General features: G+C 46.6%; 1 protein-coding gene across 4 annotated transcripts in view; it reads left to right on the top strand.

The window, feature by feature from the left end:
* Ctnnd2 (catenin (cadherin-associated protein), delta 2) overlaps window positions 1-21981 on the top strand; it is a gene marked incomplete at its 5' end in the record, with an annotated part of 372103 nt that overhangs the window by 324492 nt on the left and 25630 nt on the right. For all 4 annotated transcript variants that reach the window (XM_013515022.1, XM_013515021.1, XM_013515020.1 and 1 more), the window contains 1 exon segment: window positions 2824-2908. In XM_013515022.1, the coding sequence (XP_013370476.1) occupies window positions 2824-2908 (85 nt within the window).

Below are 21981 nucleotides of genomic sequence, written 5' to 3'. Positions count from 1 at the left end.
TTTCAGTCCATAATCAGCTGGCTCCAAGGCAGAGTGGCACATGGCAGAGGGGCAACTATTCATAGTGGCAGAAGATAGCAGAAGCAACAACAGCAAAAGGAGAGTAAAGAAAGAGAAGACTCTTTCTGTCCCTTATATTGTATGTAGGCTACCCACCCTAGGGTGAGTGTAGCACTCACATCCATAATCCCAACACTAGACAATGAGTCAGTTACAAACTCTAGATTCAGCCACCTCCAAAAATCCCCCCCCCATGATTACATGAGGCTTTGGGGGAACATCCAGACACAAACCATAAACATTCCATCCCTGGCCGATCAAAGACTCAGGCACATCCCTTTATGCAAAAGACATTTTGTCCATCTCCAAGAGTTACCAAGGTCCTAACAGTTTCAGCACTGCTCAAAAGTCCAAGTCCCAAGTCTCCTCTGAGATGTAAGGCAAACTCTTAGCTGTGAGTGCCTGTACAAATGAAAAAAAAGTTAAACAATTTCAACATTCAGTGGCACAAGATAAACATTTCTATTCCAAAAGTTACCAACAGGGGATACAAAGAATTGGGACCAAAGCAAGTACAAAATCCAGCAGGACAAATATTAAGTTCTGTAGCTCCATGTGGAACATCCAAGACAATCTGTGGCAAATTGTGAGCTTCAAGGGGCTTGTGCAGTTCCACCCCTACAGCACTTCTTGTTGTTACAGCTCCCACAGCTTCTCTCTTGGGTTGGCTTTGCTTCCTCCTTGCAGGTTTCCTCAGATAATCTATGTTTTTGACTTTTCTAAACTTCTAGGGTCTCCATTGCACCTTTGGCTTCTCCTTCACAGCTTTACACACTGCCCTCTCAGGAGCACACTGCCTGGCTCCCCAGACCTTCCTTTGAAACCTGAGTGAAAGCCATTTTAACCTCAGAACTCTTGCTATCTGCATGTGCCTAAAACCAGTGCCACATATATGATGCCAAGGTCTGCTGCCAGCTGGAGCAGTAGCCAGGCCTCCTTCTCTCTTGGCTGTAGGGATCCAGTGCCTGGATTGCTGAGCACACTGAACCTGATTCTGAGGAACAAATTTTCTATGCCACTGCCATTCTGGAACATGGCAAAGCTGCTGCCATGCTGGAGCACATTGCTGTGCAGCTTTCTTCTCAAAGCAGCCTTTCACTTTTGCAATTTTGAGGCTGCAAAGAGTGGAGACTTGCTGCTTCCTGTGATCCAAGCCATTCTTTCTACTCTCCTGTCCCTTCTCAGCAATAGAGATCGCCTCAGCTCTATCTTTGCAGTCCACAGCTTTACTAGACCTTCTTTTCTGGCCAAACTCAGAACATTTTCAGTCATTCTGCTGAGCTCTGTGCTGTTGATTCTCAGCATAAATCTGGCTAAAAGCCCCCAAAGTAGCATCAACATTGCCATGGTCTCAACATTTGACTGCCTTGAAATTTATTCTGCCAGATTAATTAGTCCATTGCCCTTAATCTCAGTCTCAGGCAAAGTCTCTGGACACTATCAAAATGCAGACAAACTTTTTGTCAAACTATAACATACATAGTCTGGAGTCCAGATGTCTGGAGTCTGCAGTCCTTCCCAGCAGATACCTCCTGAGCCTGGTCTTTACTGGCAGGATTTCTATCAGCTTTCTGGTATTCTGGGCTCTGACCAGAATCTCCCAGACAGAACAGCCTAAGGTGTTCCAGCACTATTTTCAGGCAACGTTTCCAAATCTTTCCAAATTCTTCATGCAAGCCATTCCCAAAGACCCCTGAACCACATAGTCACAGCAATGATCCCACTTCTCTGGTACCAAATTCTGTGTTAGTTACTTTTCTCTCATTTAGCTGAGACAAAATACCTGATGCCCAAAGTTAAAGAGGGAAAGATTCATTTAGTTCACAGTTTATGGAGGTTTCAGTCCATGATCAGCTGGCTCTAAGGCAGGGTGGCATGGCTCAGGGGCAACACTTCAAGGCAGCAGAAGACAGCAAAAGCAAAAAGAGAGAAATGGGGGGACAGAGAGAAGACTTTTTCTGTCCCCTATATTGTATGGGACAAAACGCACCCTAGGGAGGGTATAGCACTCACATCCATAATCCCAGCACTAGACAATGAATCAATCACACACTATAGATTCAGCTGCCTCCAAAAAGTACCCCTGAAGGACTGCATGAGGCTCTGGGGGGCACATCCAGACACAAACCATAACACTTATTTCTGCAACCTTGATTTCTCACTTGCACTTTGGACCAGAGGACTGATCTTAAAGTGCCTGTAGGGCTTTGTTTGTAGGCACTTACACCCATGCCCTCCTCTGCTTGTGTGGGCAAGTGTCTGACATTTGTGTTCTTGTGCTTGGGCTCAGTAGCACTGGAAAACAGGTCCCTGTGACCGCATAGGTGTGTAGAACCAGCCCCATGTGCACTCTCGGCTACAGGTGGAGCAATGGATGCCTTTTCTCTTACTGCCAGGTGTTATACAGTATGCCATCAGAATTCCTGGATCAGGCCCTTAATCACTATTTTGTACTTCTTTCTGATCCATTTTGTAATCAAATACTACTTCTGCACTCTAAATGCCACTGCTCTTGTGATTGCATTTTAAAATTCTTTGCCAAACTGCAGTATCTTTCTGTCTCTCACCCTGATTGTGTGCTGGTAGGAACAGGGATGGGAGATGGCAGGACAGTGCTTCTGAAAGAGAAGGGCCAGAGACGCCAGGGTGGGGTGGGGCGGGGCGGGGTGGGGTGGGTGGATTTTGACATTTGCAGACAAGTCAGTGTCCGTGTCCGCCCAGCCACCACACACTTTCTCATGTTCTCTGTCTTCTCTTTGTCAGACACTCTCCGAAAGTGGTCAAGGCTGCATCTCAGGTCCTCAACAGCATGTGGCAGTACCGAGATCTGAGGAGTCTGTACAAAAAGGTAGGTCTGCTTCACCTTTGAGGCTTACGAGCTGCACAGGAGTCCTGGGTCCCAAGATATAGCATGTGACCACAGAGAGAGGCATCACAAATGCAGAGCGCACGGGGCAGACAGCGCCGTGAAACAGCAATCAGCGAAGAAGCATGAATATATTAATTAATTAGTTAATTAATTAATGGCTCGCTATGCGTCCCCTACATACAAATGCAGACCCATGAGCCAGGAGCCTTCTGGATGGAGCAGATCCATACTCATGAGAAACTTAGCCAAAATTGTCTTGTTGGCCTAAGGGACTGTGGTTTTTAATTTTTAACTAACACAGAATTAAGTATCTATAATATAGATATTTATGGGGTGTAGTGTGATGTTTCAGTACATGTATTCATTGTGTGATGATCAATTCAATGTATTTCATTTGTCTGTCATCTCAAACATTTATCATTTCTCTGGGTGGAGAAATTCGAGAGCCTTTCTTCTAGCTATTTGGAAATGCATGCTACCATACTGTTTCCTATACTGAATCATCATATAGAAGTGAAATAGGCCTGTTTTCCTGCGCAGCAGTACTCCGCTGCAGGCTAAAGAGTAATAATGATGCGGGGGGAGGGGGGGAGTAAAGCACCAGCAAGTTTCAGCAAGTAATTCTGGAGATGAGACAGAAAGATTACAAAAAGCAATTCAGGAAGTTAAGAAGTGTTGCAGCCCCAGAATATTAAGGAGCCCCTGGCTCCTGAACTTCACCACATCGCTGTCCAAAGGGAAAGAGACGGTGGCCCAGAGGCCACTATAGAGCACCGAGAGGCTGGGCAGATGTTCAGTGCACGCGTGCAACCCAGGCAAGAATTCACATCATGCAGGGAGGATTCCTCATCCCCACCTTGTTCAAAAATAAAGTCAAGACAGAAATGCCAAACCTAGAGATCTGAGTTCTGCACTTCATCTCCAAATGCTGCTCAATAAAGGATGGATAACTTTTCTTCTTTGACTAGGAGGAAGGAATTATTTAACAAATACCTCCCAGAGGCTTTTGTTTTGCTGTTATCAGGCTAGCAAGCATGGGCAGCTTAAATGTAAGTTGATAAACAGTGGTAGAGAACATCATGCGTACACAAGGGGTGGCGCCAGGATTCAGGACTTTGGGGCACAACCACAGCCCCAAACACCTCTTTGCTGCCACCAGGCTGTGTGGGGGGAAGGGAGAGCCAAAGCGATTGCTGACTGCATCCTAGTCCTCTAGCCCTGACTCAAACCAACTCCTTGGGCAGCAATGTGGGGCCACATCGTAGGGAGAGAGACATCTTACCAGCGGAAAAGTTTGTCTTCTTCTAAGCCAATGGGGAAAGGTAAATAATAACTCACTCTACTAAGTCCTATACTTCTAGATTTGCCCAAGAGCCCTCCTGCCTCCTTAAGCATTCATTACTTTGCACGTTAAGGTCACAAAGTGTCATATAAATATATGTATTTCTCTTCCAAAGTTTCCCTGTTCCATAAGAGGTGGTATGTTCAATTGAAGCAGAGACTGCAAAGAGCTGCCGTCAAAGTAGTCTAAACTGATCATGTCCTTTTCTGAAAATTTTGCATGTCATGATGAGCAAATGTTTCGGGTTCTGCTCTACTTTGCTTGAAATTCAGATCTCAGCATCCCTGCTTAGTTCCTTCTTGGGCTCCGCCAGAAGGCAAAAAGGTCTCACCCAGGAAAGGGTATTTGGGCTCCACAGGCAGCCAGACATGAGGCCTGTGCTGTAAATTAGAAGGGAGCTGGAGGTTCTGCCTCAGTGGCCCCAGAAGCTTGAGGAAATATTGCTGCCTCAAAGAAAGCACTTTCACATGGATCCCAGATTCCTCTTTACTGAAATGCACCTGCTCATATTTCTGTGCATGGGAGGAAAACCGCTTTTAGCGACTGCACGCTATTTGTTGAGTTGTAGAATGATTTTTCTACTTTAGTTTTTTTTCCCCTATGTTGGTAGTAGAGTTCAAACTGTGTGATTGTCTTTTCTTTCCATGAAAATAAGAATGTGCTGACAGGAATTTAATGGAACTAACATGCAAGAGCTACAGATGATTCAAAGTGGGCTCTATGTGAAGATTCCAGAAAGATGGGCTGGGGAACTCAGTGGTGATGTGTTTAGTTGACCTGTGATTTTAAAACTTTGAGAAAGAGCTGTTCTTGATCATTTCCAATTAACACAGTTGTGAAGTGAAACAAAGACCCTTGTGCCTGGTGCCATAAGTATTGCTAATAGCAAAGCTCAAAACTCAAAAACGTTCTCCATCTGGAAAGTCCTTCTGTAGGAAAAAAGTTCACTCAGCCTCATGAACTGTTTTAAACCATCGAAGTAGATTTCCTCTTTGCTCTTCATCTGCAATTTACGTACTATTGAAAAATGTCTGATTCAAGCCTTTTAATTATGCATACTTTACATCTATTTGTTAAGCACCTATTATAGACTTTGCAAAGGAAGAGTTCGTAAGAAAATCTCAAACGTGAAAGCAGCTACTGTGGGTAAAAATGAAAGATGGTGCAATTACTGGCAACTTGATTAGATTCTAAATTATACCCTTCAGGTTGGGTGTCCAAATGGTTAGTTTGCCTGCGCTGAAGGGAAACACTCTCGAGCTGCACAGAAAACATGTAAGATAGTTTATCTAGATCAGTAAAGAAACTTCCTTTCTTTTTTTATTGTGACTTTTGTAAAAACAAGGCAAGCATACCACAGGCCCCAGAATGGACATTTCTGCAAGCATGCATTGAAGGAAGGAAAATCATGCTGCCAAATCTTGAAGAATGCTCACAGTGTGCGTAATTCAAAGGTCAAAGATAAAGGCATTGTGGTCAGGGAACGCAGAAGGGGAAGTGGAAACGGAAGAGGTGGCAGGACATGCATGAGAGAAATGGGCTCCATCCTAGGCCCAGCCACAGAGGGCAGGGAGGGACTCACGATGTCAGCTTGGCTACTGGGTGTTCCTGGAGAGACACAATGTCCACGGGGATGGCCGTGCAGGTGCGTATAAAACTGTGGCCCATTCCCGATACCTCCGGAGCCCAAACGCACTTGTGTTACCTGAACCTTCAACTTGAGTGAGTCTGGGCCTTCTGAGTTTGTTCTCGCAAAGGGACATAAACAATTGCAAAAGAAACTTGTCCCAGACAAGCAAAAAAAATGCATCAAATGTTTTGGTGAGTAGGTGTAGATAAGCACAAAGAGAGCTATAAAATGTCTTTGTCATCTTTAAGGGAGGTTTCCTAAAGAAAAGGCACATGTGGCTTAGGAATGGGTGGGACTCAGGGCTGAAGGATGAAAGAGGAGATCGACAGTGCTTGGCACTTTAGAGCCTGAGACTTATAAACAAGCTCACTGACAAAACAAGGTGTTTATGAGTTACCGAGGTTGGGATGGCTGCGTTCAGATAAAGAACATAAATTTGATAAGGGGCATAGAAGCAAAAGATACAGAAATTATTGTGTACAAATCGCTATGCTGTATCTTAATTATCTGTACTAGATCACCAAGAAATGGATTGGTTCAGACAGAAACCAAGCTACTTTAATAAAGAAACTCAGAACATAGACTCGCCGGCTAAACAGGCATCTTTGATGAGGCTGCGCCTGGCCAGCAGGAGGCGCTGGACCCGCAGGTGGTTGCTCTTCCCGCTGGTAGATGGTTCTCATCTAGACCGTGGTGTCTGACTCTTCCTCCTCTCATGCCAACCCCTGGGGGAAGAGGGAGTGAGCAAGGAAAGAGGGTGCAGAAGCTGCCAAAGTCCTGCTCGCACCCAGGGGCAAGAACCCAGCCCCAAAGCCTTGCCCAGCTCTGCAAGGGGCCCAGGAAATGCGAGCAGCCGTGAACCCTGTGTGTGGCAGGAGGAGAAAGGGCCATCTCTGCTCCATGAACCATTTCCTTTTGCTAGAATATGTCCAGCACCAGGAGCAAACATGCCCTAATGGGGCATCTTATTCCACTGTAGAGGGGCTGTGATTAGCCAGAACGTCTTACTGTACTAAGCACAGATATCGTGAGCTGTAACTTCTGCCTCCACAACCATACCAGACAAGGCTGATTCGTCTGTGCCGGCCTTCCTGGTTTGGAAGGGGCTCAGCGAAGTCATCCCTTCTCTAGGCCAGGCATACAGAGTCCTAATCACCGGCACGGCCGCAGCCATCACCACGGCGGTGTTTTGTCCTGCAGGCAGGCAGGGTCAGCAGCAGCTGTGGTTCAGTGTGTCCTCCCCGAATCAGTAGAGCCCTCTGTATTCGTGTGAACTACAGGAGAAGGGAACACTATGCTTCCTGGTGCCAGGCACTCATCTGCCAGGAGAGCTGGTGATCAGGCCAACGCCTAAAAGCCGGGCAATAGTATTTACGGGAAGGACAAGGAGCACAGGACTTCAAAATCAAATGGCCCAGAGACCAAGGCCCAGCCCTGCAGCATGATCTTGGGCAGGTCACTTGGACACAGAGCCCAGCTCCGAGCAAGGGTCAGGCACAGGCAGGGAATGTTTGGTTCTCCAGGTGTCACAGCCAGTGTTCGGAGACGTGCTGGGCGTTTGTATCCAGTTTCCGGTACCTGATGAGCAGCCACTACTGATGCAGCCTGCAGGAAATTGCTTACTCTCTTCAAATGGTGTGTGGCCAGCCGTGCGCCTGCAGAATCTTCTCCCCAGGCAGCCGGACGTGCACTCAGCACCCTGCAGGCTCCGTGCACCGCATCTTCCCTCTGCTCCATGCATCCGTTACTCAAGCCCCCGCACCACAGAAGCTTCATGCCAGCCACAGAGAGCTGGGCGTCTCCCCCAGCCCTGCAGGCCCCTAATGGTAAAAGCTACAACCCCTGCCTCACCGAGGTGCTCTTGATCTTCTCAGGTGGATGCTTTGTAACTGGGAATTGGGCGCTTGTAGGAGTCGCTGCTGGTAATCCACGTTTTCTCGTCCATTCGGCTGACAAACACTGTCCCTGCCGTCCTGTCCTGAGCAGCCTGAGGTTTGGAGATCAGGGTTTCATTTTGTCGTCAGCCCCTCGCTGTGCACTGCTACCATGTTTTTTGAGGGACCTGGAAGTTTGGTGGTTTTGGGGGACTCTTTTTGATTTTGTCTCTTAGTTTTTATTCTTTTTTTTTTAATTTCAAAGAGACAAACAGGAAACAATTTCAAAACAAGATGACAGGAAATTAACAGCAGTTATCATATTGCATATGGTTATCTTCAAAGTAGTTGCTCAGATTACCAGGTACAGGCATGCAAGATTGATCAAACAGTATAAGCGCTAACAGTTCCTTTCAACGAACTGATAGAAATTAGCAGTACGGTTATCTTAGCTATCTTGTGTACATATACATATCTTTTTTCCCTTCCTTCTTTTTCTCCTTTCCCCCACCCCAGCTGTTCTTTCCTTTTGAGCAGTTTCTTTCCCTTTCACAATATCTATGGTACCTTTGGGTCTTATTTACTCTTTCAGGTTTTTACACTAGGGAGACAATACGATGTTTGCACATATGAGTCCGATTTATTTTACTTATGAGTATGGTCTCTAGTTGCATCCATTTACCTATTAAAAGCCTCGAGTTTATCTTTCTTTATCACTGAGTAGTACTCTGTTGTATAAAAACACCACATCTTTTTTATCCATTCCTCAGTTGATGGGCATTTGGCATACCTCACAGATCTAGAGAAAGCATTCCTAAAATTTGGGAACCAAAAGAGGCCCAGAAGAGTTCTTCCTTGTATTCATCCATGTCTGCAGCACGTAAAGACTTCATTCCTTGCGTGGAGTCAGCGCACTTCACAGCACATCTTCATTCTCTTTTTCTTGTGCCCCCCACAACTCCAACTCCACCTCTTGATCCCTTCCCATTTGAGGAAGGTCTGTCTCTCTACATCCTATTATCTATCTTTTATTTTGCTCTTCCTTTATGTTTTAGGTTTCTCATATAAAAGAAACCATGCAATAGTTAAGCCTGTGTGTCTGATTTATTTCACTTAACATCATGGTCTCAAGGTGCACCCATTTTCCTACAAATGATGCAAGTTTATCCTTCTTTACGGCAGAGTAGTACTTCATTGTGTGTAAGTAACACATTTTCTTTATCCATTCATCAGTTGATGGGCATATAGGCTGCTTCTGAGATTTGGCTACTATGAAAACTGCTAAAAACATGGGCATGCATGGATTGGTGTGGCATGATGTCTTTACCTCTTTCAGGAAGATACTCAGAAGGGGAATAGTTGGGTCAAACTATTAGAATTTGAGGAATATCCGTACTGATTTCCACAGCCATTATACTAGTTTATGTTCCCGCCAACACTGTAGAAAGGTTTCCTTCTCCTGGAAGCCTCGCCAGCACTTGTTATTATTTGATTTCTTGATGATGCCCCTCCAAGGAAGTCCCACGTATACCCACACCTTAGCCTATTTAAATCTCCATTCTCCCAGCACTGCTGATGTCATCTCTTCCGAAATCAGCTTTCTGACCTCTCCTTGGATCTGAACTAAGGTCACTTCTTACTAATCTGAAATAACTACAGAGAAGATGAGATTGAATGGATAACTTTTTAACAGTACTATTTCGAAAGAATGACTTTTAAGTGCTGTGAATATATTTTGGACCTAGAGCTAAAATGCTGCAGCATGTAGTACTGTAGTATTTAATGATCGCAGATGATATATACATAACTTTTACTAGAAAACAATTCATTTTCTTTGTTCAAGTATTTATCCTAGGAGAATTTTTACTAGGGACTTATATAGGAAGTCATTTCTCCATAAAAAATACTATCTCCCAACTCTAGTACAATCAGTATCAGTCCCTAAAGAATAATGTTGAAGAAGCAGCACCATCATTGGTCATTAAGGAAATTAAAAAGGGCTTCCTGAGAGAGACGTTATGTGTGCTAGGAAGTAGGAATACAGAAAATGAAAATAACCATACCTGTGTCTTTGGCAAAAATAGATGCTTTTAACTTTTAAAAAAGTCATAGTTTTTAGATTATCTCAACTGCTTCGATTATTTCAAAAACTTCAAAATTCTACTTTTGGATCCCAGAGTCTTGTAAAGATACTATCCTCAGCTTAATGACATGGAAAATCGAAATTCATCTCAACCCCAACAAACACGGGTGGCTGTTGGTCTTCATGAGGCATTTGGCCCGTGGCTGATTTAGTGGACCTTCCTGAACACAGATTTGGTAACAGGCCTTGGTTTTCAAGTTTGCATGGCCCATTTTCCTTTGAAAGCATGATTTACACAGTAGCCACCTAAAATGTAAGCTGGTTTAGCACTTGCTGTTGTTCATCTAGAGAACGTGCTGTCTTTTTAGTGTATGTCTGTGATACCCAATAATTGCACTGGTGATGAGAAATGGACGCACGTCACATCTTGTTCATCTTCCCATCACCTGTCCCCCGCTTCCCTGCATCCCCTTCCCTTCTCCACAGTCTGCCTCCTCTTTCCTTCCATCCCTCCACTATTTCATACTTATGCTTTGGGTTTCTCACATTATGGAAACCGTATGATATTTACTCATTTATGTTGATTAATCTCCCGTACCATTATGGTTTCAAGATCCATCAATTTTCCTACAGATGACTCATAGCTATCCTTTATGGCTGAGCACTGGTCCATTAAAAGGTTTCTGTATTTTATGGAGAGGTTACGTTCACAGCCAAAGAAGAGGAAGGTCCCAAAATTTCTCATCTACCCCCACACACCCCCGCTGCAGTGCCCCCTATTCTCAGCAGGCCCTCCAGAGCAGTGTGTTTAGAACAGTCGACCTATCATAGGGCTACATGTCTGAAGGTCTCAGCGTTTCACTGAGTGATAGACCCTTCCTGCTTATAGACGTTCACCTTAGACTGGCTAACTAGGTTCCCTTTCACCTCCCATGACATCTTTCTGCTGTGTGACCTATTCTTAATAGGTTCTAATGAACACCCCAGCTCCTCCCCAGAGCTTCTTCTTGTGGTGGCTTCCACTTCCACACCCATGATCTGGCCTCTGAGTCTCAATGTGACTTAGCCGGTGAGGCAGCTCCACCCACCAAAGCCTGTTGGGAGCTCCTGAGGGTTTCAGAAATAGCCACAGCACTGACCTGAGTCCTCCCATGCCTTCTCAGATGCTGCCATGAGACCCTTCTCAGGGTGGCTGCCTTAACAGACAACCATAGAGCTTTGGGTACGAGGAGCCCTGTTTTGCCTTTAGAGACCCAGACCGAGCCAGATGGGATCGAGGGGAAGGGGTAGCAAGAAGCTTCAGGGCACCAAAGTAAAAACTGCATCTGCGTGTCAGATGCTGAAGGAAGGCAAGTGGAACTGAGGGGACACGGTTCTGTTCTTCCGTTCTCTTCCTTCTCCTTGGGACGTGTTCCTAAAACCATGCTAAGGGGACCCTGTACGTTCACCATGGCGGGAACTAGGCAGTGTCTGTTGTTAACTGTAGATGGCTTTTCCAGAATGTAAGTTATGTTACTGAAGCTCAATTATTTTGTTCCAAGAAAACTCAAAGTCTTTAGAGAGAACAGAATCTCTCCAATATCTCTGAGAATTCAAATTCATAGCTCACAAAGGTGAGGATCCAACCAAAGACAGACCAAGCATCCGAATCAAGTCCTTGGTGACAGTCAGCACCGTTAAACACTCCATTACCTCTCCCCCACCTTCACTCACAGCCTGGTGTGTGCAGGATTGTGCCCCTCCCCTGTGAAATGTCGCTGTCTTGCGTGATGAGCTGATGTTTCCCAGAACTCCAGGCTGGAAACAGTAAGGTTGTGTTCCTCTAAATAACGAGATCATGGGGCTGGGGATTTAGCTCAGCGGCACAGCGCCTGCCTGGCAAGCCCAAGGTCATGAGTTCAATTCCCAGTACTGGAGAAAAACCAAAACATAAATAAATAAATAAATAAATAAATAAATAAATAAATAAATAATGAGATCATATTGCTATTGCCATTTTGATGCATGAAGCAGAGCACAAAACTAATCTCTAGATGTCCTCCCATTTATTGTCAGGTAGGACGGACTCTCGGGTTGCCCAGACCCTTCTGCAGGTGAATAATGACCTTCTGTAGGAGCAGAGTCGTGCCCTTCACAGCCTGTCTCACACGGGGCTCTCTTTTCTTTCTGCCCTGTATTCATTGCATTAGCTCTCACCAGCGCCAGCCTGGAAAAAAAAGAAATCAATAAGTAATTATGGATAGGTAAGGAGATACCTGTGGATCTCTCCAGTGTCCACACCATGGAGATGAGAGCGTGAGTAGAGCGATGTCATCTTTCACTGTTGCAGGAGACCAGCCAGGGTACAGATGATACGGCCTCCTGGTCCCACAAACTACAGTTACGGGCCCGTGTTTAACATGCCATCACAGCCTCTTCTGCTGGACATACTCAGTCCCAATGAGCACTGGAAATCTATTTTGAAATGTGGTCAGGGACAAACATAATGAAAATCAAAATTCAACATTTTTAATCACCAAGCTTTGCAGTAAGCAGAGCAAGAAATACTTTGTACTTCCCTTAGCCTGTTACCATTTTGAAAATGAATAGATTTTACTCTCTGTGCATCTGAAATAGTGATGGAAAAGGAGCAAATCCTCTCTAGCAATAAATTGAACTTCTAAATGTAGAGCTGCCGTTTTATCCAGGAACTTGCTTGCCAAGAATGTATTAATCTTTTTAATGTGATGATTAGGAAAACTTAAGGACTTTAAGCCAGGTTCTACAGCAACCCCATGGCAACGTTCCTAAGTGTGCCTCCTCAAGTGTTCTCTTCTCTAAATCCCTTGATGTCAAGTTGGAGTAGAAAATAAAAAGGCGGAGGTTAAACTCAGCTCTGGTACTTTCTCCTCCATAAATCTAGGCATTTACTTGTTGATGCTTGTATTGACAAAAAAGGTCTTCCTTGTCTTTCTTCACAAGGTCCCCTGACCTCACAGGCAATTCTCAGATACTCATCCTATGATATCTGTCCAAAAACAAAAGTACAAATGGGAAGAGAAGCAAAAATCAATTGTGCAGAAGTGGAAATCGATGTGCATGGCAGTTGCTAAACAGCAAGTGACTAAGTTATAGCTATTGCTGGGACAGAGCCCCGAGTCAGAGGAAATCTGTGAAAGGGGTCCCATTAAACACTTCCTCTGTTATTCTGTTCCATCACAAGGCCTCGCTTATAGCAGTTCTAGGTTTACTCTAGAGACAAAAACATTTTCAAAAGGGATGGATGGGGAGGTAGAGCACTCAGTAAGTTTGCATGTACTTTTGCTGCTTACTTGGGATGATTAACTCAAATTTACCCGCTTCCTTTTTCCTTTTCGGTGGGATCCCAGTAGAGTGATGTTACTTCTATAAGGAACTTAATTTGCTTGAGAAAGAGCATATTCACCCCCCTATAGCTGTGCATTCATGCATACCAATGCCCCCAGTCAGGTTAAAGCCAAGAGGAAGGAGACCCATGACAAGGACAGCTGACCTGCCCAATGAAGTTGTAGCCTGGTTCTGGTCCACTCTGCCTGTGGGCGATGTCCAACATGCCAGCTTTTTCTGTCATAGGGGCAGCAGTGTGGCTGCTTAGGAGTACCACCTCCTCCACAGGAGCTCCCGTGTGTGTGTGTGTGTGTGTGTGTGTGTGTGTGTGTGTGTGTGCACACATGTGTGTGTGTTAATGCCTGACCTGGCCTTCTCCAGCCAGCTGCTCACAGCCCACCATCAGCCTCAAGCTTCTGCCACTCCACTGCACGTAGCCCAGGTAGATGCTCATTCCATGTCCCTGCACTTTATGCAGGAAATGCTGTTTATAAAGAAGCGTAAACATTATGGTTATAAAATTACGTATCAGTGCAGCAGGTGGACCCGAAACCTACGCTTCTTGAGCTCCATGTTCAGCTCATCTCTGGTCTGAATTACGTATCATCCTGCTAACATCACTCAAGACAGTAGATACCAAAACCCGCCAAGTCCAGTGATCTCATGGTCAAGTTCATTTCCTGGGCTTCAGGAAAGGGGAGCAAGGGCTGCTCAGCCACTACGTCCAGGGAGACGCTCCTCCACCTTCTAGAGAATCATAAAGCAACTCTTCTATCACCAGGAGGAGGCTCACATGCTAACCCTGCAGAGCCCTACTTGGTCCACTGCTTTTGCACGCTCAGTGGATGTGCTGGTACTTTCCTTTCAGGGTGCGGGGCCATGGAACATCCAATACCCTGCCTTTTGGCCCCAGCCAAAACAGACAGTACAGAAAAATCACATTAACATCCTCTCATAGCATCTTATCTACAGCTTTTCCACAATGCTGAGACACGATGTTTAGTAAACCTAGAGCAAACATAACTCAAAGTGAGAAATGTTACTACCCTCTGCATTGGCTGCTTGTTGCAGTACTAACAAATTACTACCAACTCAGTAGCTTAAACAACCACATGTGTGTGACCACACAGTTCTGGAAGTCAAAAATCTAAAATGGGTTTTATTGGGCTGAAATCAAAGGAGCAACAAAGATGCACGATCTCCAGGTGCTCTCTTGAAAACCGGTCTCCTTCTTTTCCCGCCCCCTAGGGGTTGTCTGCATGCCTTGACTGGTGGTGTCTTCTTCAGCAACATGACACCTCCGACTCTCTCTTTGCTTCTGTTACCATGCTGCCATCCCTTGCTGTGACTTCTTAAGTTCCCCCTCATTTCCTCCCCTAGTACTGACTCACCCATGCATGCTAGGTAAGTGTACAACCACTGAATGGTACCCTCAGCCCCTTTTTATTTGATTCTGAGAGAGCGTCCCTAAGCTTAGTCTTTTTTATAAGAAGCAACCCTTGTGATGACAGTGGGCCCACTAGTTCATCCAGAATTATCTCCTCCTGCAAGGTCTGTGACTTAGTCATCTCTGCAAAGTCCCTTTGGCCATCGAAGGTGTCATAGTCATAGTTTCTGGGGATTAGGACAAGAACATCATTGGAAGCCATTATTCATCCCCCATACTTCTGAGCATGAAAATCTGAGCATCATAGTCAAAGTCTGATGTAGCACCTCCCGGAGTCAGGGTATGGGTCCTCCTCACTCCCTGCTCCCCATCCCTGGAAAACCACTCTCATCTGCAGCGCTCCCACCAGCCCCCATGTGCCAGAGGACAGGAAGAGAAAAGAGCAGGAGTGCTCTCACTGAGAGATGTTCCTTCCAGCTCTTGGGCACATGGCTAAATCGCCCTGTCTGGGGCCCTAACCAAAGAACAAAGTTTCTATTATAAAACAGGAAAGTGTAAAACAAAAAAAAGGCTGCTGAGATGTTCTTACCTACCAAAGGCATGTCCTGTGCACACCACCATCAACAGTCCTTTCGACAGTGTGAGCCCAGCTTTCATAAACGCTGCATGTTCTCGAGAGATCCGACAGTGCTTCTGTCTCATTGGAAATGCTTCTGCTAGAATTTCCAGTTGGCTTCCCCTTTGACAACCGGCCCATACCTGTGACTCCTCGGTGCTGTGCAAGGAGGCTAGTGCAATGGGTGAGGAAGACCTCGAGATTTTCAGACTATTTTTTCTAGCTTAAATAATGTAAAAAAAATCAGCAATGGCCAAAGGGAGGCGTGAAGTCACAGAATGTGGAAGCAGCCTGGAAGTTTCAGCACAGTGGCCTCGATGGGTTGCCAGAGGTCCCCACAGCAGAGCTTGTTGTGCTCACAGGCCCCAGGCCGTCCTCTGAGAAAGCCCTTTATGCGACACTCACTGAAAGATTCCACTCAACCAGATAACAGATTCACCACCGGTGAAATCACAGCATCAAAAGCAAAATGTGCATCAGTTGAGCACTCTTCCAGGCCGGTGTGTGCTGTTCCTGCATCATCTCCTTGTCTGATGCCACCTGTCTCCTCCTGGAACCACCCCCAGTCCTGCTAGCAAGTGGCCCTTTCCGCATTCATTCAGCACCTGTTTATTAAGTACCTGCGCTGTCCTTGTCTCTCTTCCGGGTTCTGGAAGTACAGAAGTGCATGTATCCGTAATGGGTTACCTTTGCCCAATGACACAATGTTTTTCAACAGTTCCTGGTGGATGTATGTTATTTTTATTTAAATATGTGGTAGTTCTCCCCGCTATGTACAGTAAGCCAGGTTTCTGAAGTCCTTTTCTCTGAGCAAGGACCTTGTTGAGCCTGTTTGTCTCCTGCTGCTTCTTCTTCAGCCTCTCCCTGTCGTTCTTTCTCTACAGAAGCAGTTTTCTTTGTGCTTCTGACCTTATGGAAGGAACACCCTGTTTGACTACCCTTCCATACTCCCACTCTCGCATCCGCCCTCACAGTCAGCTTCCAGGAGAGTCCCGACCCCGACTGCATTTTTCTGCCTCCCACCCCTTCACTCGCTGCCTCCCCTCTGCACTGGGGCTGCTCCTGACGGCAGTGCCCCTCTTCCCTGCTGCCATTCGAGCCGATCAGCAGGAACACTCCTGGCTGCACCACGTGAAGCTCAGCCTCTAACCGTCCGGCTCCACAGAAGTTAGTCTTCCCGCTCAGGCAGCCATCCTGGACAGGGGTGCAGGTGGGTGGCCGGTTCTTCTCCACCTGAACACTCAGGAACTCTCCGTCACCTGTGGCTCCAGCGTGCTGTAAGGTCCCCAGCCACCCCTGGCAATGTGCGTGTCTGAATCCTTGCCTCCATGGGCTCCTCGTCTGCCACATGGGCAGCAGAGGTCATTGTGTGCAAGAGAGGTTGGGCCACGTTGTCCAGGTGCCTGTCCGAGAAGACAAAGAAGCAGACGGGGGAGACCAGCCGCTGCCATGTCCTTGTCCAGGAAGACAGTCTCCTCCCGGGCCCTGGGGCTAGGCTTCATCTTTTTCTTCCCTTGCAAGCAGCTCTTATGCGTTCTCAGGGCTCCCTGAGACATTCCTCTCTGCATCCATCTCCTCCAAAACAGATGAACGCATCTGCTCACGTTGCCTCAAACACAGCCGAGCGCCACTGGTCTCCACTTTTCCTTCCCCGCTGGTCCTCACGCCAGCACTCTGCGTGTGTCACAGCTCCGCGGCACACCCGCTCCGTCCTTTTCCACCTAGACAGCTTGCAAGCCCTCGCGGCCACACCTGACCTTCGTCCTCAGCGTCATCCCCAAGCCCCGTCTCCCTCTGGGGCTGCCCGTGCCAGCAAACCACCTTCCTGTTCTAGTCAGGAACCTGGGAGGTACCCAGTCACTGTCTCAGGCTATGCTTCGCATCACGGCCTTCTGACTCTGTTTCCTAAATATCCCTCCAATCCACCTCCATCTCCCCTGCCCGTGGGCGGGGGGCTGCCCTTGCCTGGTCGGTTTTGCGGACTCATCTTTACCCTCTCCAATCTGTTTCCCACTACCCACTCAGAATGCAATTTTTAAAATTCACATCTGACCTTGACCATCCCCTGATTAAAGCTCTTCAGTCGCATTCAGCTTCTCCAGCACCAAATCCTCCCATCCCTCCAGGCCCATCTCCTCTTACCTCCCCGACATCCTTTTCCACAGTCCCACCACCCTTTCTCTGCCTTGTCTTCCTCAGCAGACACAAAGCCATACCTGCCCCAGGACCTTTGCATCACCTGCATTTTGACTAATTCTTCAGCCTCCCCTCTCTCCCTCCAAGCCAGGCCGTGTCTGTCTGTTCACTGTTTCTTCCTTTAGGAAATCTCCCGGACTCTATCCAGCTCCCCAAGCCCAGTAACAATCCCTCATAATAACACAGACTTGTCCATCACGGCTCTTATTGTAAGTGGCTACTGGTGTGGCCGTGCTTAAATGCCCATCCCTCTCTGTCTCTGTCTGAGAGCCTGTGTGCCTCCCGCATTCCCCTGCTGAGTGCTGTCTGAGTGACAGCACCCAGGAGCTACTGCTGAGTCTGGGCCCGCCAGGGGGCGCCCTCCCAGCCTGGCTCCATCTCCCCACCGCTTGTCTTCCCCGGGGATAAGGTTCGAGTTTGTGAGTGGCTTAGGAACACGTGGAAAGACGACGAACATTTCCAATCTCAAAATGACGTAAGACCTTTTGCATTAGGAAAGCTGAAGGCTGGGCTTTGTTTTCCAGTTTCCAAAGTTAACTTTGCAGTGTGAATTGGCACAGAAGGACACAGCTGCAGGCCATCCCAGTCGGATCTTTGATCTCAGAAGTGACGCTGGGGAAATCAGAGGACAGATTCGGTTTTATTTCAGTCTCCCAAGCAGTTGTTTTCTCATTCTGTTAGTACAAATTAACACCTGACAGTTAACAACGCTATTACTCTCCTCGACTAAATTATAGACATTTCCTTCCAACTTGCCAAATCTTCTTGGTGATATTGATTCTTCTGAATTCGGCCAATTGGGTTAAATGGAATTCATAAAATGGATTTATACAGCATGTGCTTTTACAAGATGGTACCACTGAAGAGCCTTATCTTTATGTATACTGTATCTTTAAGTATCCAAATCAATTTAATTACATTTCATTAGACACAACAGAGCTGAAAAAAAAACTAATGAAAGCAACTGTTATGTCAGGTGGTATTTATTTCTGCATTAAACTGCAAATACTCCCTTTTGGCCCTTAAAATTTAGTTTAAATATTTAACTCTAATGGCTTTTGGAATTGTTGATGAAATTAGCCTAAATGAATCTTTAGCACACAGTTTACCTTAAAAGTAGACGGAAATTTCTTTTATTACACCAAAGAGGAGCTGAACATTTCACTGATGTGGAGGATGTGGCTGGTCTTCAATCACCCCGACAGTGCACGGGAATATTCCACTCCCGTTGCTGTATAACTTCATTGAATTAAGGAGGAGGTGTAGCTGCCACTAATTTGTAATATTTTCTTTCTCTGCTTAATGTGATTACACTAATAAGTTCACAACTGGCACATTTTTTGAGTAATCGAATCTTTCATAGGTGAGCATATCATCTCAGCTAGTTCTCTTTTCGGGAAGGGAACAACAGTTTGTGTTTGATTTGAAAAATAGGTCCCCGATGAAGCAATCTTGTCTTTTAATGCAAGTGGGTGAGCTCTTACGTGTCTGAGGTTGACGAGTAGATGAGCTTGGGTTGCTAAAAGCCCAGAGGATTTTCACCACACTTTTCTTTATATCTCAGGTCACTCAAAGAAAATTAAAATTGACAAGCTTTATGGGCTGTGGAGCCTTCAAGGACAGCTAAGGCAAAAAGAAAACTCGTATTTACTTCCGCACCAAATAGTTTCTGTATGGCCACTGAGGAATCCTTGTTTTGTGACCAAGTAAATCTTCCTAGATTAAGAAAATTCCACAGCTGGTTTAAAGAAAAGAAAAGAAAAACACCAGTGACCACACTGCAGCCATCAGCACCCTATTAGTTACGTTAGAATCCAGCTAATATCCCGGGTAGAAATCAAAATTATTGCTCCTTCTCAAGGTTAATTATTTACTGAAGCCTGTGTCTAAGTCAGAGGTGTCCCTCACCGTAAGAAAACATTGGCTGAATCTGCATTCTGATTGGAGAAGACAAACCTACCGAAACTTACTCTGGAAGCAGAGCTGTAACAGAACATCGAGGTTTCCGTGCCGCTGCTGTGGCTGTTCGCTGCCCACCTCACACACCGCTGCCCTGGTCTCTCAGAAGCAGAGGGCAGAGGCTACAAAATACTAATTCCAAAGCCCATTCCCCTTAAATCTCACCTCGCTGGCGGGGATTTGCTGTATATTCCTTTTCTGTCTCCCTAATCACTTTCAGCTTGGCCAACCTTGAGCGGTTTGCCCTCTCTTCCCACCTGGTCACTCCTTGCCCTGTGGATGGAGTCGGACTCGCTCCCTGATCCCTTTCCTCCTCCTCGCAGTGCGGGTGTCCTCCCTCCTTTGTCTGAGCCTCTGCTGCCCATCGCGCAGTGGCAGCGCGCCCCCTGGTGGCCGGGACGGGCAGGAGCGATGCACAGTCCCACTCCGGTGGTTCTCATTCCAACACCCTGAACGTTTTCCAGCCCTCTTGTCCAATGCCGTGCACACTTTCAAGAATGTGATTCCGTCGTCCTTGTTCTCTGCTTAATAATGTTCCCGTGAGGTGGCCCACTGAGGAGCCAGCCCCTTCAGTCAGGTGGGCGCATTCTGGCAACAGGTGTGGGCAGCTGTGCCGACTTCCAGAGAGCTGGGGCACATCTCAGGGGCACGTCTCCCTTCCGGTTCTTTCCTCCTGGCTCTCCTAAGCGTTGATGTGTGGCGAGCGCTAAGCGTCACTGTGGCATGAACTTGGATTTTCTGCGCTGCGGGATGCAAGGGGTCCATAGAGATGGGGGTCGGTGCTGTGCGCTCCGCGAGATCTGCGTGGAATCAGCACTCGCCTGGGTCAGGTGTGCAGAGATGCTGCAAAATCATTTTCAAGGTGTGTACGAAGCAGGCATTTCAGTGCTTTGCATGGAAACATCGGCAGCTGAGCGAAGTCGCAGCTTGTACGGCAGCAGGCAAGCTGAAGGCCCTGCTTTTTGGTTCTGTTTAAACCAGCTCTGTCTTCAACCCGCCTGCACGTATGCCGTAAGAGACAGTCAGACCAACAGCACAAGAGCATTCTGATGAGGTTGCTCCAAGTTGAAATTGAAAATAAAATAAATTAACTGAAAATAAAATAAACAAACTGGAAATGTAATAAAAATAAAATGGTAGGATCATCCTCACTTGCCATAGAACAGCCGAGTGGGAGAACTACAGAGGCCGGCAGCAAACCTACAGCGGGGTTAGGGCCTCCTTTTACAGTAATTACCGCCATCCGCTTGGATCATTAGATTCAGCTCACATGTGCTAGGCACCTCTGTCTTAGGCACAGCTGGGGCCAGGGTGGGTGGCAACTGTCTCAGGCAGGACATGCAAGCATCCTCAGTAGAAGGAAAGAAGGCTGCTGTTGCATTAGTAGAAGATCCCCAGTCTCGGAGGCAGGGTGCATTTAGCAGTAGTGGTCTGACGAACACGCACTCCTGCCTCCCGCGTATTTGGCACAAGTCTGTGCAGGACGCATAAGCTTCTACTGGCAGAAGGGAAGGTGCTGCTTGAAGTCTCCCAGCATGGGATGCTGCGTCTCCAGCCAGCGGTGCCGGGTGAGCTGGTGTGAGGGGAGAGGTGTGTGGCACCTCTGCGCGGGTGCTGGGGCTGGCGTTGTGTCCTGCTTTTGTTCCTGTAGCAGTCAACCCTGAGAATGTCTTCTCTGACATTCCCAGAAGGAGCAGGAATGCAGGACTTCCTTGGATTCAGCACCTTAAAAACGTTGTACATTTTCCAATCAGGAGCCTCTCCCCACAACTAGGCAAACTATTTCCAAGGCTCTGTTCACAGTCCTGGGGTTTCAGGAGCATGAGCTGTGAGGTGGAGGGGAACTCTGCAAAGCATGGTGGCAGGTCCCATGGAGAACAACTATAGAACAGTTTAAATGGGGCTTCAAGGGGGCACACCGGGCATCACTATCTTTAAAACTCTCTAAGCTCATGAATTCTGTTGCCCTTGATTTATGGGGCGAAAGGTGAAACAGAGTCACCTACAATTGCAATGCTAATATAATCCACAGAAGAAGAGCAGACTCCATGTAACTTTTAAAATGTTTTTTATTTTGTTTTATTTTTTAAAATTTTTGTTAGTCCATGCCTGCAGCGTATAACGCTCACAGCCCCTGTGTGGAGCTGGTTCACGTACACAGCATATTTTTATTCTTTTCTCACCCCCTTTCCTTCTGCTTCCTCCCTCTCCCTCCACCTCAGACCCCCTTCCCATTTGAGGAAGATCTATCCCCCTCCTTCCTGTTATCTACCTTCCATTTCGCTCTTTATTTATACCCTGGTCTTCTATATAAGTGAATATTTAAGCTGTGATATTTAAGCTGTGTGTCTGATTCATTTCGCTTAACATGACAGTCTCAGGGTGCATCTATTTCCCTACAAATGACTCATGTTTAGCTTTTTGTATGGCAGAGTAATCCCACCTCTCTCCCTGCTGAGATCTTGGGTAATGCGCCCAGTGGAAAACACAGATTCCCAAGTGTAGTTTTGATCCTTAACAAACAGCTGTAGCTCATCCTTTGCACTAGCACCCAACAACCCCAGTGCTGATGTAACTTGAATACCATGCACGGCTTCCAGAGCCAGGAGCTGTGAGACAA

This window comes from Chinchilla lanigera, unplaced genomic scaffold, assembly GCF_000276665.1.
Source record: "Chinchilla lanigera isolate Chin_1 unplaced genomic scaffold, ChiLan1.0 scaffold00025, whole genome shotgun sequence".
NCBI classification, from domain to species: Eukaryota; Metazoa; Chordata; class Mammalia; order Rodentia; family Chinchillidae; genus Chinchilla; species Chinchilla lanigera.
Note: the sequence above shows the minus strand (reverse complement) of the source record. Positions and strands in the feature narration are given on the sequence as shown.